At 34.1% G+C, this 13,452-nt stretch overlaps 1 protein-coding gene across 1 annotated transcript in view; it reads left to right on the top strand.

The window, feature by feature from the left end:
- The first annotated feature begins 390 nt into the window (after nucleotides 1–390).
- LOC110026709 (THO complex subunit 2-like) overlaps nucleotides 391–13,452 on the top strand; it is a 13,456-nt gene continuing 394 nt past the window's right edge. The window contains exons 1-9 of the mRNA XM_020727774.1: nucleotides 391–506; nucleotides 999–1,212; nucleotides 1,421–1,663; nucleotides 1,741–1,821; nucleotides 1,896–2,015; nucleotides 2,123–2,182; nucleotides 6,058–6,185; nucleotides 12,982–13,078; nucleotides 13,167–13,295. Of these exons, the coding sequence (XP_020583433.1) occupies nucleotides 1,105–1,212; nucleotides 1,421–1,663; nucleotides 1,741–1,821; nucleotides 1,896–2,015; nucleotides 2,123–2,182; nucleotides 6,058–6,185; nucleotides 12,982–13,078; nucleotides 13,167–13,295 (966 nt within the window). The 5' untranslated portion in view covers nucleotides 391–506; nucleotides 999–1,104. The remainder of the gene's footprint in view (nucleotides 507–998; nucleotides 1,213–1,420; nucleotides 1,664–1,740; nucleotides 1,822–1,895; nucleotides 2,016–2,122; nucleotides 2,183–6,057; nucleotides 6,186–12,981; nucleotides 13,079–13,166; nucleotides 13,296–13,452) is intronic.

Raw genomic sequence — 13,452 nt, 5'->3', positions numbered from 1 at the left:
TGTGTCAATATTTTGTTGTGGTAATAGAGGGGGGTATTTATGCAGTTTCTGATTTATTCTGTAATAGCTGTTTTAATGAAACTGGAGGCAGAAGTAGTTCAGTTTCGTTTCTTTGGATCAGTGTGTGGTACAATAATGAAGGTGGTTGATCCTCCGGTTCTAACTTATTTACTATTTTTGGAAAGTAAGTTTATAACAAAGATAGGCTCGGCTTTTTGAATGTAGGTACATCACTTTTCTTTAAAGTTCAATGTCCTTAATCCAAGCATTGTATTTATTCTCATGCTTTTCCAACTTCTTGTATGCTGTTTCTATGTAATGTTTTACTATGAACTTTTTTTTTGGTATTTTTAACTTAAATGTATATTTGATGAATTTGACTGTCTTGTACCTTTGGTTATATCGGTATTTTCTTCCTCTTCCAGGTATCATGCTCAAGTTCTTTTTGACAGGCTCTCTCATCTGAACCCAGTTGCACATTATCTTGTCTGTGAAGGCTTATTTAGGTATTTAGTCATAATATTTGCGTTTTTTTATGAGATTTGTTGTGCTTGCATTGTGAGTTTTCTGAATAATGTAAGCTTTTCATAGACGTGCTCTTGACCTTTTTTCTTCTGGATCCATGCAATGTATCTTAGAAGATTCCATATCTATGCTACTTAAGGCACCTAGATTATGTATTTTTATTTTATTAATTTTTTTTTATGGCGCAGGTTTTATTAGAATGCAATATTTGTATATTTATGTGATTCTGAATGATTTCTTTAGGTTTTATATTATACTTTATATTGCAAAAACATGCCAACATCATTGACTTGTACATTTGGATTGTCATAAAATTTTTTCCTTTGTGCGAATCTGGTTGTGTTTTTTTATAGGCTTATCCCCTTTTATTTGAGGCGGATTTATGAATTTCTATTAATTCCGATTAAATCCTTGTAATTTTTTGACCTCATTTACAATTCACTTCCTTAAATGATATTAATTTATTTTCTTAGGGCTATAGAGAAGAGCATCTCTTCTTCTTATGTTATTGTTTGCCAAACGCATCTCCAAAACATTGGCAGCTCCTTTGCTACTTCTTCAGATATCACAGAATCAGGAATGACTTCATTGGTTCCAATTCCTCGAGTTGATCTTTCCAGAGATCTTTTTCAGATGCTTAATGCTGCTGGTCCTTATCTACATCGTGACACCATTCTTTTGCAGAAGGTATGGCATTAAATAGAGGTTAATGTGATGTACTTTTTTCTGGGTAATACCAGTTGTATTTTGCCTTCTATGTATTTGCTGAGTTTGTCGTATTTGGTTAGGTTTTTAAAGTTCTTTTATTGTCTTGTCGTTAAGCTGGTGTATTATTATTTGTATTGAAGTTGAAATTACTAATTTGGCATTTCTATGTGTAATTTGTTCCATGCAGGTCTGCCGAGTGCTAAAAGCATTCTATCTTTCTGCTCAGGAATCTGCAAGTGTTGCTGGAAATCTGATTCCTATTGTTTCTGTGGATTTAAGTAGAAAGCATCCTGGCATTCGAGCCAAGGAAGCCAGGTTGAGGGTTGAGGAGGCTCTAGGAGCTTGTTTGCTTCCTTCGTTGCAGTTAATACCTGCAAATCCAGCAGTAGGTCAGGAGATATGGGAAGTTCTTTCTCTACTTCCATATGAGGTTTGCATGTTGTTCTCTTTGTTATTGTTCTTGAGGTTGTGCATACAGTATTTCATGGGGGCAGTTGATATTTGTAGGCCCGCTATCGTCTGTATGGTGAATGGGAGAAGGATGATGAACGCATTCCCATGGTCCTTGCTGCAAGACAGATTGCAAAGGTTCATGAAAGTTTACTCTGTTCTTTCCATATGCAGTGTTGCTCAGTTAATTTTTTATTCATTTTTTTTTTCAGTTGGACACTCGTAGATTATTGAAACGGCTTGCCAAAGAAAACTTAAAGCAACTCGGTCGCATGGTGGCCAAGCTTGCTCATTCTAATCCAATGACCGTTTTACGGACTATTGTTCACCAGGTACCATGCCTATCCATAAATTTTGCTGACCATTTATAAATTCTAAATTGGCACATTCATCATTGTGAATTTTATCATAAATCTAATTATACAACCTTGCCTTGTAGATCGAGGCATACAAGGATATGGTAACACCGGTTGTAGATGCTTTCAAATATCTAACGCAGGTACATTTTTTTATTATTTTATTGGTTTCAATCATACTATTTCTCATTCTTTGTTCCTATATTTTGCACAAGAGCTTGAGCAGTGGCTTCTTCCACTACGAACTCGTGTTATTGGTGTATCTACATTTAATATGGTAGTTCGTGATAATTAAAGTAACAATTTTTCCAAATCACTTTTGTAATAGTCCTTGTTTTAAAAATAGGTTTGACCGAGTATGTTCAACTGTGAAACAATCTCTCGGCTGATTTGATCCCCTGATAAAACCACTAACACAAAATTGTCTAAAATTGGGAAAACCATTAGTCGAACCAATGAATTGATCACAATTTTGTTAAATTGGGCAGTTCTTATTATTATGATCCAATTATGACTATTTTTCATATTATATTGTTAAAATTCTATCTTGAACTTAATAATTTAATAAAATAAAATATTAAACTTAAGAGAAAGTAAGAAATCCTAGCTCCCTAAGTTTTTCCTCCAATTGCATGCCCAGCTGACCCCCTTCCTTTTTATGATAATTAAAATTATAAAATTTAAATTTAAAATACCATTAGAATTGGAATATGGTTAAATTTAAAATTATAGAAGATATTTCTTGTGTAAATTATATATTTTAAGGAATATGTATCTTTAATTATCATATGCACATATATATATGTGTGTGTGTGTGTGTGTGTGTGTGTGTGTGTATGTTGCGTCATATAACTATTTTTAAATTAATTTTAGTATGCTATTTCAGCCAGTTCAACTCCAAATGCAAACCTGTTGAACCTTTAAACCTTTAAGCTTTTTTTAGGTTCGATAGCCGGTTTGATTTCTAAAACCTTGGTAATACTAATGACCAAGAGAATTTAAAACATCAAAAACCTTTAGTCAATTCAGATTACATTTTGACCAAAAAGTTTAAAATATCTAACACAGATATATTTTTTATTTTATTGGTAGAAATGATACTATTTCTTGTTCTTTGTTCCTATATTTTGCACAAGAGCTTTAGCGGTGGCTTCTTCCACTACCAACTCATGTTATTGGTGTATCTACGTTTAATATGGTAGCTCGTGATCATTGAAGTAACAATTTATGCAAATCACATTTATAATAGTCATTGATTTAAAAGTGTTATCGGCCTAATCAGTTCAATTGTGAAACAATCTCTCAGCCGATTCGTTCCCCTGATAAAACTACTCCAACACAAAAATTGTCTGGAATTGGGAGAACTGTTAGTCGAACCCATTAACCAGTGAATTGATTACAATTTCATTAAATTGGAGAGTGCTTATTACCATGATCAAATTTTGATTATTTTTTGTATTAAATTGTTAAAATTTAATTTCGAATTTAATAATCTAAGTAAATAAATTGTTAAAACTTAATAGAAAGTAAGAAATGCTAGCATTAGAATTGGAATAATTTTAAATTTAAAATTACAGAAGATATTTCTGGTGTAAATTCTATATTTTAAGAAATATTTATTTTTAATTATGACATATTTATGTTATTTTTACGTTATTTAAGTAATATTTAAATAATTTTATTTTGTTATTTCAGCCGGTTCAGCCCCATTTGCAACCTTGTTGAACCTTTAAACCTTTAAGCTTTTCTTTTAGGTTCAATAGCTGATCCGTTTTTTAAAATCTTGGTAATACTGATAACTAACAGAGTTTAAAACATCAATAACCTTTAGTCTATTCAGATTTCAGATTTGACCAAAAAGTCCTTTTATAAGGATATTGCATGGCGCTTTATTGGAAAGTAAATAAGACTTTATATTTTAAAAGTTGGTGCAGTTGTCTTGATTTTGTTGAAGATCTAATAATCACAATGGTTAGTTTTGTGGAACCCCTCAACTCAACTAATGATTCATGGGTTCCATGTGCTTTACGAACAAATGTAAAGAAAGATAACATGTTAACTTAATTTCATTAAAAAATCGAGCAGTGTTTCAAGTTTGATAATAATGAAAAAATTATGAATGTCATTCATGTGCAGAATATAAAAGGCATTGCAAATTGTATCATTTTCTTTTATCTTGAAATTTAATAATTAAACATAAATTTATAGCCTAACCCAATTTTATGAATAGCTAACTATGCTATATGAAGATTTTTAATTAGGAATCGTGAAGTGTCAGACACGTACCGGACATGGATACGGCTCCGACACGTGTCAGACACAACATAGAGGTGAACACTTTAAATCATATTAAAAAAAGATAACACACACATGACACGTGTGTCCTAAATTAATGAATTAAAAATTTCTAAAAATAATATTCTTATGACTAAATTTAAGAAAGAATTAAATACATATCCATCATTTTTTATTGTTTACATATCTAAAACCTAAAATTCAATTTTTATATATATGCCGCCTTACGTATATATGAAAATGTATAATTCACTTTTTAAAATTGAAAATATTGATATATTAGTTGTGCTACGAATGATTTTGGTTGGCATAAATATAAAAAAAATCATAATTTAGGTGTTAGTTTTGTAAACATAATTATTCAGTGCCAAAGAAGCTAATAATCATTTTATTTATTTTAATGAATAATTGATTAAGAAAACTTAAATCTTGATGCAATATAAAATAATGTATGCTTCGATTTATACATTTTAATTATTTTTAAATACAATTTAATTTGTTTTAATATATATATATATAACATTAACTAAAACATTAAACAAAAGTTACGTCAAACAAGTTCTTAGTGTTATTAAATTTTTCTCTTTTATCTTTGTATTATTCTTAATTATTTGTTTATTTAATTATATATATTTTACTAATTTATATTATAATGACATTTCCGATGCATGATTGTGTCTTATATTTTCAATAATAGGCATGTTTTTTGTCCGTGTCATGTCATCGTATTGTCCCATGTCCATTGTCCTTTGTCCGTGTCATGTCCTTTGTCCGTGTCATGTCATCGTATTCATACAAGTGGTAGGTCCATTGAACTTGATAATTGTCTAGAAGTTCTTGGCTATCACATCATTTAGAGCCCACATACTTCCATATTGCTGGTCGGTACCGTAGTTAGAACTTGGGGAACATACGCTACATAGGAAGTGATGCTTTTGTATAAATGTTTTTTTTTTGTAGGTATATATGCGTCCAAAATGACCTTAAAACTGAAATTTTCAAAGCGGGTTTAATATGAAGAATTAGCCGACCGCACGTAGTGGGATTAAGGCTTTGTTTTTGTTGTTGTTGTTGTTGTTGTTGTTGTTGTTGGGTTTAATATGAAGAATTGCATGCTCAAAGGTGTTGCCATCTTGGATATAAATTAGGCTTGTAGGGCTTTACTTGTGGAATGATTCAGGACTAATAAAAGGGCTTTTTTTAATTTTCCTGCAAAGTGATGCACATTTTTTTTCACAAATTCATAAAATTTCTTAACTTGATTGCCACATCCAGTTAGATTTTTCATAAACCATTTGGATTGTTTCTTCTAGTCCACGGTTTAGCTCCATGTCTGATTGGCACTTGCTTACAGTCCTACCAAATTAAGGCTCCTAAACCCCTCTTCCCGTTCGTTGGTCTTAGCAATAAGATTGAAATCATATGGATATTTTCTGTGATCAAAAGTCTTATCAAAATGCATCTCTTTGTCCAATATTCTAGTTAAGAAATGCTTATTAAATTGTAGTTGTGGGATTCATGTCTGCCTGATAAATAGGTCTCTACTGACCTGATCCCTGATTCACTAATGTTATAGTAAGCACGTGGTTATGATTTTCTTCCCCTCATCTTTTTCTAGCCTCACTTTTTAACACATTATTCCTGTTGCTTTCATTTTTGGTAGAGAATTTTCTTGTGCATCTTTAACTGTAAAGACCTAAAAGACAATTCTTCTTGTGTGCAGTTAGAGTATGATATTCTGGAATATGTTGTAATTGAACGTTTGGCACAAGGTGGGCGTGAGAAGCTAAAAGATGATGGACTTAATTTATCAGACTGGCTCCAGTCTCTTGCATGTTTTTGGGGTCACTTGTAAGGATCTTCCCTCTTTGGATACGACAAATTTTACTGGCATAACTTTGTGACTTTTTTATGATATCTTATAGATGTTGTTGATCATTTGTACATGTTTTTAGGTTTGTTTAGCACTTTCGTGTTTTTGCTTCTGTATTCTATAGGTTTTTAAGGTGGAATATGACTTGTTTCTCACGTTTCCCAAAGTCTGTAGTTCATTAAAATTGAACTTGCATAATAGCAACATTTGGTTGATTTTGCCTACAGAAACTGTTACTCATGTGATTTATGTCTAACATTGAATAACTTCTAATTTTAAGCATTTTTATTTCCCCAACTTTCTACGATTGTCCAATTCATGCTTATGGCTATTTTACAGTTGATGATAAAAGACCGTTAATATATATATATATATATATATATATATATATAAAGAGCACCGCAACACAGCTCTGCCTCCAAAAACACGACGCGCGAGCACTTCAACTTCAACGACGAAGACAAAACATGGAAATAGACGACGCGAGAGATCCCGTGTAGTAGACGCTAGGGTTCGCCATGAGGTGACACCCTAGCAGAACGGAACATATATACGGCCCTCGTCTGCGCCAGACGACACGCTAGGTCGTGCCGACGTTAACGTCTTCTCGACACTCTCAGCAGGAGACGCCGACTGCTTCGTCCCTTCGAGGAGACATCGACTGTTACGGGTTTTTGGGATTCAACAGGAGACGCTGACGGCTATGAGATCTGTTATGACTTCGACGATGCGTTCCTATGCCAATGCACTTACCGACGACTTTCTTATTCCCACTCGTGCTCCTCTTTCAGGTTCAGAGTCTGGTTTTCATATTGGCAAGTCCTGCAATGTTCCTCAATCTTTCCTTTCATGACGCTCTTGAAGGTGGTGGTGATCACAATTTCATTAAAAAGTTTGACAAAAAATAGAAAATATGCTCTTATTTTCACTGAGGTTGAAACCAGCACTCTCGCGTTCTCTTTGTGTTTTGCTCTAGTACGGAAATTCCTTTATGGTCACCCGAAATTGGAGATCATTCCGAAAGAGTTTGATGCTATGAAGCTATTGGGTAGTTGGAATATTGGCTTACTTGTCGGTTGACATATACTTATTAATTTCTCTCACGATGACGATTACACTCGCATTTTCTCTCGAAAAGTTATCAAGATCGACAACCGTTTTATGAAAATTTTGAAGTGGATTGTCAATTTTGGTCTAAAAGCGGAGTCCCTTATCATTCTTGTTTGGATAAAGTTTTCGGGTTAAAATTACATCTATTCAACTTAAAAATTCTCTACTCTTTAGCAACTGTTTACGGTAAGTCTCTCAAAATTGATAGTCCTACGTTTGCTGTCACCAAATCCTCTGTGACTTGTGTGTTAGTTGAGAGAGATCACTCAACCAGCTCCGGATGAGGTATGAATTAACATTATTCACAACGGGTGTTGACAAAAAGTTGAAATAGAATCACACCTTTCTTATTGCTCTCATTGTAGTATGTTTGGCCACAATTCTACTATTTGCTATCGTTTGCATCCTCATCTAAGGCCGAATATCGCTAAAAATCTTCCACCTACCATCTCTGCTGAGAAGGTGCAACCCGATCCTCTTTCTAACACCGCAGTTCCAGATGAAGATCCAAAATTTGCTGATACCACTCAATGTTATTGAAGAAGACCCACTTACATGTCATGACACACGAGAATGTTCCTGCTCTCCTGATTCAATAAAAGATCAGCTTGTACAACAAGTAGTTTGAAAACCTACACATGTCTGACACACTTTAGAACTTTTCACTGATCAGGTGAGTCAATCTTCGGATGAGGAATGATGGGTCTATTCCAGGAGGAAGAAAAAGAACAGAGGCCAACTTGAGCTCGAGAATTTATTGGATGATACATTGGTTACTACTAGCAATGACACTCATCTTACCAATTTATTAACTGGCTCCTTCCCTAAAACTAGAGGCAGAGGCAAGGCAAAATTGGGTCGCTCTCTAGCTACTTGATACCCCGTATTTTGGCACTTTTTAGTTTTTTTCTTTAGGTCTATCATGTATTTTGCTGTATTTTCTCTTTTTAGAAACATTTGATGTGGTGATTATTGTGTGAGCAGGGTGCCATGTTTGGGTCTTCCCATACAATATATCTGTATCTTACTTTCTATTTAATATATATATATATATACATATGCCTGTATTTTATTTAGTTATAATTTATTAGAATTATGTTAAAGTTCAAATTAAATTTTTCATTTTTAAAAGTTGGTTTTAAGTATATATATTGTATAAATATAATTCGTATCATTAAAGATTGTCATTTTCATATGCCACACATCCTGTGACACTTTATGCCTATAGCTCGTCTCCTCCTTCACATGTCTTATTTTGTGTTAACAGAATTTAAATAAAATAATAATATGTAAGTACATAAGTTTTAATTATTTTATATATAACACATTATTATTTGAAATAATAATGTGTTAAGAAAGGAAGATGTAGACCTAAGATGACTTGGGCGTATTGAATAAAAAATGATCTTAATTTATTAGGATTAATAGAACACAATGGAGAAAAAGGATTCATGTAGCCGACCCCACTTAGTGAGATAAAGGTTTTGTTGTTGTATATATAACACGCTATTGCATAATCGCGTCAAAACATTATATTTTTACTTTGCACAATTTGTTACAACATGATATTTTGAGGGCTGCACAATTTGTTGCTTAAAATTGACATAATTTTTGACTTCTCATCATGCTAAAATATCAATATTTCTCTCTAATATATTTATGTGTTGGAATGTTAATATATTAATTTTTAATTTTTTTTTTATCTGCGTAATTTTTAATTGCTTGGTACAATTTCTCACCTTACTATTAATTTTGGTATTAAATTTATTCAACTATTAAAACCACACTGTGCTTTACTATCAATATCGCTTTATCTTTAGAATTATCTAGTAATCCTGGCATCCAACTCCTGAAGTTAGATAATTTGTCTTCAACAGTCGGGTAAAAAGGGATCAATGGTATTGGTATTATGAGCTTATGCCTTATTTCTGATGAATCTTTAAAATCTTTAGTTAAATGCTTTTTTTTTCCTTCTGCTCTTATAATTCAATGATTTTCTATTGATCCTATGCAAAAAAATAAGAGATGGGCTACCATCTCCTATCTTATTAACCTACTTGTAGGTGCAATAGCAAGGGATTAATCCCTCATCTACTTCGTATCACAATCCACCACCTCCTCTGCACCTCATCATCAACTTTAAATGAATGAATGAATAGTAGCAAACACCTCATTATTATCCTTTTTATCCTCCCTATGTACGAAAATTTGAACAAAATTTGTTAGGCATCCAATTTATGCTCTAACGTTGTTTGATTATTCTCAAATTTAAGTTGATTGTTCTTCAACTCTTATGCTGTAACGAAAAATGTTTCAACTCTTTGTACGAAGGCATGTGTTAACGTGTAGTTGATTGTGCTTCCGTTTCCTGTCCTGCATTTTTACTTCATGGTGGTGCTTATTTTTTTAGAACTTTGATTGGAATGGGTAGAATCTTACAACAGACTTATAGTTGAGCAGAGAAAAAGATATTAGATAACTATCTGGGTTTAGTGTTGAACAACGTGTTTAATTCTAAGTTAGCAAATATGTAACATTACTAATCTTGAACATATGATTAATGGAGAGACCGGCATCGTGGAACTTTGCCACTGCTTGAACACGCTCTCTAATTTCTAGATATAGAAATGGTGCTTGTAAGAGGAAGGGTTGAGCAGATCCTTGATCGAAAGGTTGCATGAGCAGATCCTTGATCGAAAGGTCGCATACCTATTTAACGAGAGTTTCAACTTCTATTTGTAAAAGATGGAGGTATTTAATTCTGAAATGAACTTTTAAAACTAAATAATGAGAATATTTCTCCAATTGTGGTTTTTATGAGCTATGTAAATTCAAATTTCCTAGTTTTAATTGTTCAAATATAAAAGATTAGTTAGTTTCTTGGAATTTGACATATGGTTATGTAAAAAGCGCATTGAGAGTTGGGGAAACAAAGGTGCAAATTATTAGTAAGCTTTGATCAAATGTAGGATCAAGAACTTAAAAGTTTGAATAGGTACGTCTTCTAGGAAGAAGGATGAGTTCAAAAAATATATGGGATATGCTAGAATACACCTCGAGAAGAGATTATGATTGATGATGAGATGAAATTGATAGTGATTGATTTTATGAGAGAAATAGGAAGAAAACAACATATTTTAGTCCATATGCCTATTTATGTGATTTTGGTTGTTGTGATGTTGTCTTTTGTTTAACTTGGAATTCTCAAATTTCTGTTGTATTTTCTCTTTCTATCCTTATTTTCATGTATTAGAATATTTTACATAATTTTATTTAAGTGCTTTTACTAAGTTCCTTCTCTCGAAAAAGAACCTATTGATTCTCTCCCAATTGGTTGGATTGTGGGTGCGGTGATTTACTTCATAGGTGAGGTCTATGGTTCAAGCCCAAGATGACCTAATTGCACTAGAGAAAAGAATAGAAGAAGCATCTGACTTTTTCATGCATGCTTCGCTTGGCTCGGGAGATATAGTTCAGTGGGTAGAGCTCTGCTCTTGCAATTGGGCGTTGCAATTACGGTTTGGATGTCTTATTATCCAGACGATTATGGTAGTATCTTATAATTGAATTGGCGGCTCATTTTTTTTAAGGAAAGGAGTAGAGAAGAGGATCGAAACATGCCACTAATAGTCTTCTGAGACGAAACGATGGGTTGTCAAGAACGTAGAGGTAGGATGGGCAGTTGGTCAGATCTAGTATGGATCTTACAGGTATGATAGTTGGAGTCAATGGCTCTTCTAGGGCTCTCTCATATGGGATCCCAAGGAAAGAGGATCAAGCCGGTGCTTGCGAATAATTGGATGCATTATCTCCCTTCAGCCTTTTGAGCAAAATGCGGCAAAAGGAAGGAAAATCCATGAACTCATCGTTTCCACCATGTAGAATCTATGAGATCTCCCCAAGGATGCTTTTGTCATCTAGGGGTTGCAATCTGACTATAGACCCTATTCAATAATTGGAAGGCGTTAGTTGTTCGTTCTCTGGTTGGGCAGTAAGAGTCGAAGAAGGGCGATCACTCGTTTTTAAAACCAACATTCTGAAGACCAAAAGTCGAGTGGAAAGGGGGGAGTACTCTTTGTCACTGGTTCACTTGTAGCTTGATTCTCCGAAACCACAAGAATCCTTTGAATGTTATTCCAACTCAACACCTTTTTGAGATTTTTGAGAAGAGTTCTTTGGAGAGCACACTACGATGAATGTTGTAAGCTTTGCTCGAGGGTGAGGGGAGTTATTGTGTTGTTTGTCATTGGTCTCTGCAGTAGAATCAACCGGAAAAGCATGATAGGTGGTTTACTCTTTGGTGGATGTCAACAGTTCAAGTTTGATTATCCCCAGCCCGTGATCTTAGTTGATTCTATGATATCACTTAATTTATCTAATTCAGCAGTTCGGTCTATGATTTATCATTCATGTATATTGATAAGATCATTCCATTTAGCATCATTTTAAGGTAGCACAACCTTTCCCTAGATAGTGAGTTTCAAATGACGAAAGGCTTATAGTATCAAGGCATCAGGAGATGAGTACAGGCGTGGCAAGCGATGAAATGCTTAGGAGTTGAATATAAACTTGAATCCTTTGACAGACAAGAGACAACCTGACGAACTGAAACATCTAGTAGCCAGAGGAAAAAATAGCAAAAGTGATTCTCATTGTAGTGGCGGGCGAAATGGGAGCAGTCTAAATAGTGCATATAGGGTTATGGGAGAGTAATACAAGCACCATGCTACAAGGCGAAGCGATGGAGTGCTGCACCCTAAATGAGTTTCAAATGACAAAAGGCTTATAGTACCAAGGCATCAGGAGATGAGTACAGGCATGGCAAGCGATGAAATGCTTAATGAGTTGAATATAAACATAGATCTGAAGATTCCTTAATAGGTCAACTTTTGCAACTAATGTTGAATCCTTTGGCAGACAAGAGACAACCTGATGAACTGAAACATCTAGTAGCCAGAGGAAAAGAAAGCAAAAGTGATTTTCGTAGTAGTGGCGGGCGAAATGGGAGCAATCTAAATAGTGCATATAGGGTTATGGGAGAGCAATACAAGCGCCATGCTACAAGGCGAAGCGATGGAGTGCTACACCCTAAATGGTGATAGTCCAATAGCAGAAAGCATCACTAGCTTACAGTTTGACCCGAGTACCATGGGGCACGTGGAATCCAATATGAGTTACAAAGGGCCGCCTTTTGGAATGCTAAATATTCCTGGGCAACAGATAGTGAAGTAGCGTTGTGAGGCAAAGGTGAAAAGAACCCCAATTGGGGAGTGAAATAGAACATGAAATCTTGAGCTCTCTAGTAGTTGGAAGAGTGTGATCTCTGACTATGTGTTTATTGAAGAATGAGCTGACAACTCATTTGCAGTGGCTTGGTTAAGGGAATCCATCTTAGCCATAGCAGAAGCCAGTCTTCATAGGGTGATTATCACTGCTTATTGCTATTCAACGAGGTCAGGTTGTGTTTTTGATATACTTTTCACTTTGCTGTTAGATTGTTGTTACATTCGATGTATTGCATTTACTTTTTTGTATGCTCATGTAGATTTGTATTATTATTATTATTATTTTGTTGCATTTCATTATTTTTTACCCAAATTGGACGGATGTACCCCACAAGTTTGGTTTTGCTGTTGTTATTCAATTATTAATAATTTCTTCCAGGTGCAAGAAGTACCCCTCAATGGAGTTGAGAGGCCTTTTCCAGTATCTTGTTAACCAATTGAAGAAGGGTGTGGGCATTGAGCTTGTTTTGCTTCAGGTATTTTTTAATATTGTTGTTGTCTATCTTTTTTTTTCCTTCAACACGTTGCTTCTTTGTTTTATTGTTTTTTAAATCAAATTTACAGGAGCTTATTCAACAAATGGCAAATGTTCAGTACACTGAGAACATGACTGAGGAACAACTTGATGCTATGGCAGGAAGTGAAACATTACGTTTTCAAGCAACTTTATTTGGTATGGCTAGGAACAACAAGGTAGGATCTATTATTTTGTTTACTTCTAAAAAGATTTTCTTCAGCTTAGTTATTTATAGATTTGCAGTAGTAAGTGTTCATCTGCTATTCGTAGTAAGTGTTCATCTGCTATTTGAGAAGCGCATTTTAAAATTAGGGGAATTTACATACATAGCAC

Source organism: Phalaenopsis equestris, unplaced genomic scaffold, assembly GCF_001263595.1.
Source record: "Phalaenopsis equestris unplaced genomic scaffold, ASM126359v1 Scaffold000397, whole genome shotgun sequence".
In the NCBI taxonomy this organism is placed as follows: Eukaryota; Viridiplantae; Streptophyta; class Magnoliopsida; order Asparagales; family Orchidaceae; genus Phalaenopsis; species Phalaenopsis equestris.
The sequence above is the reverse complement of the archived record's forward strand: the minus strand, read 5'-3'. Positions and strand labels throughout refer to the sequence as shown.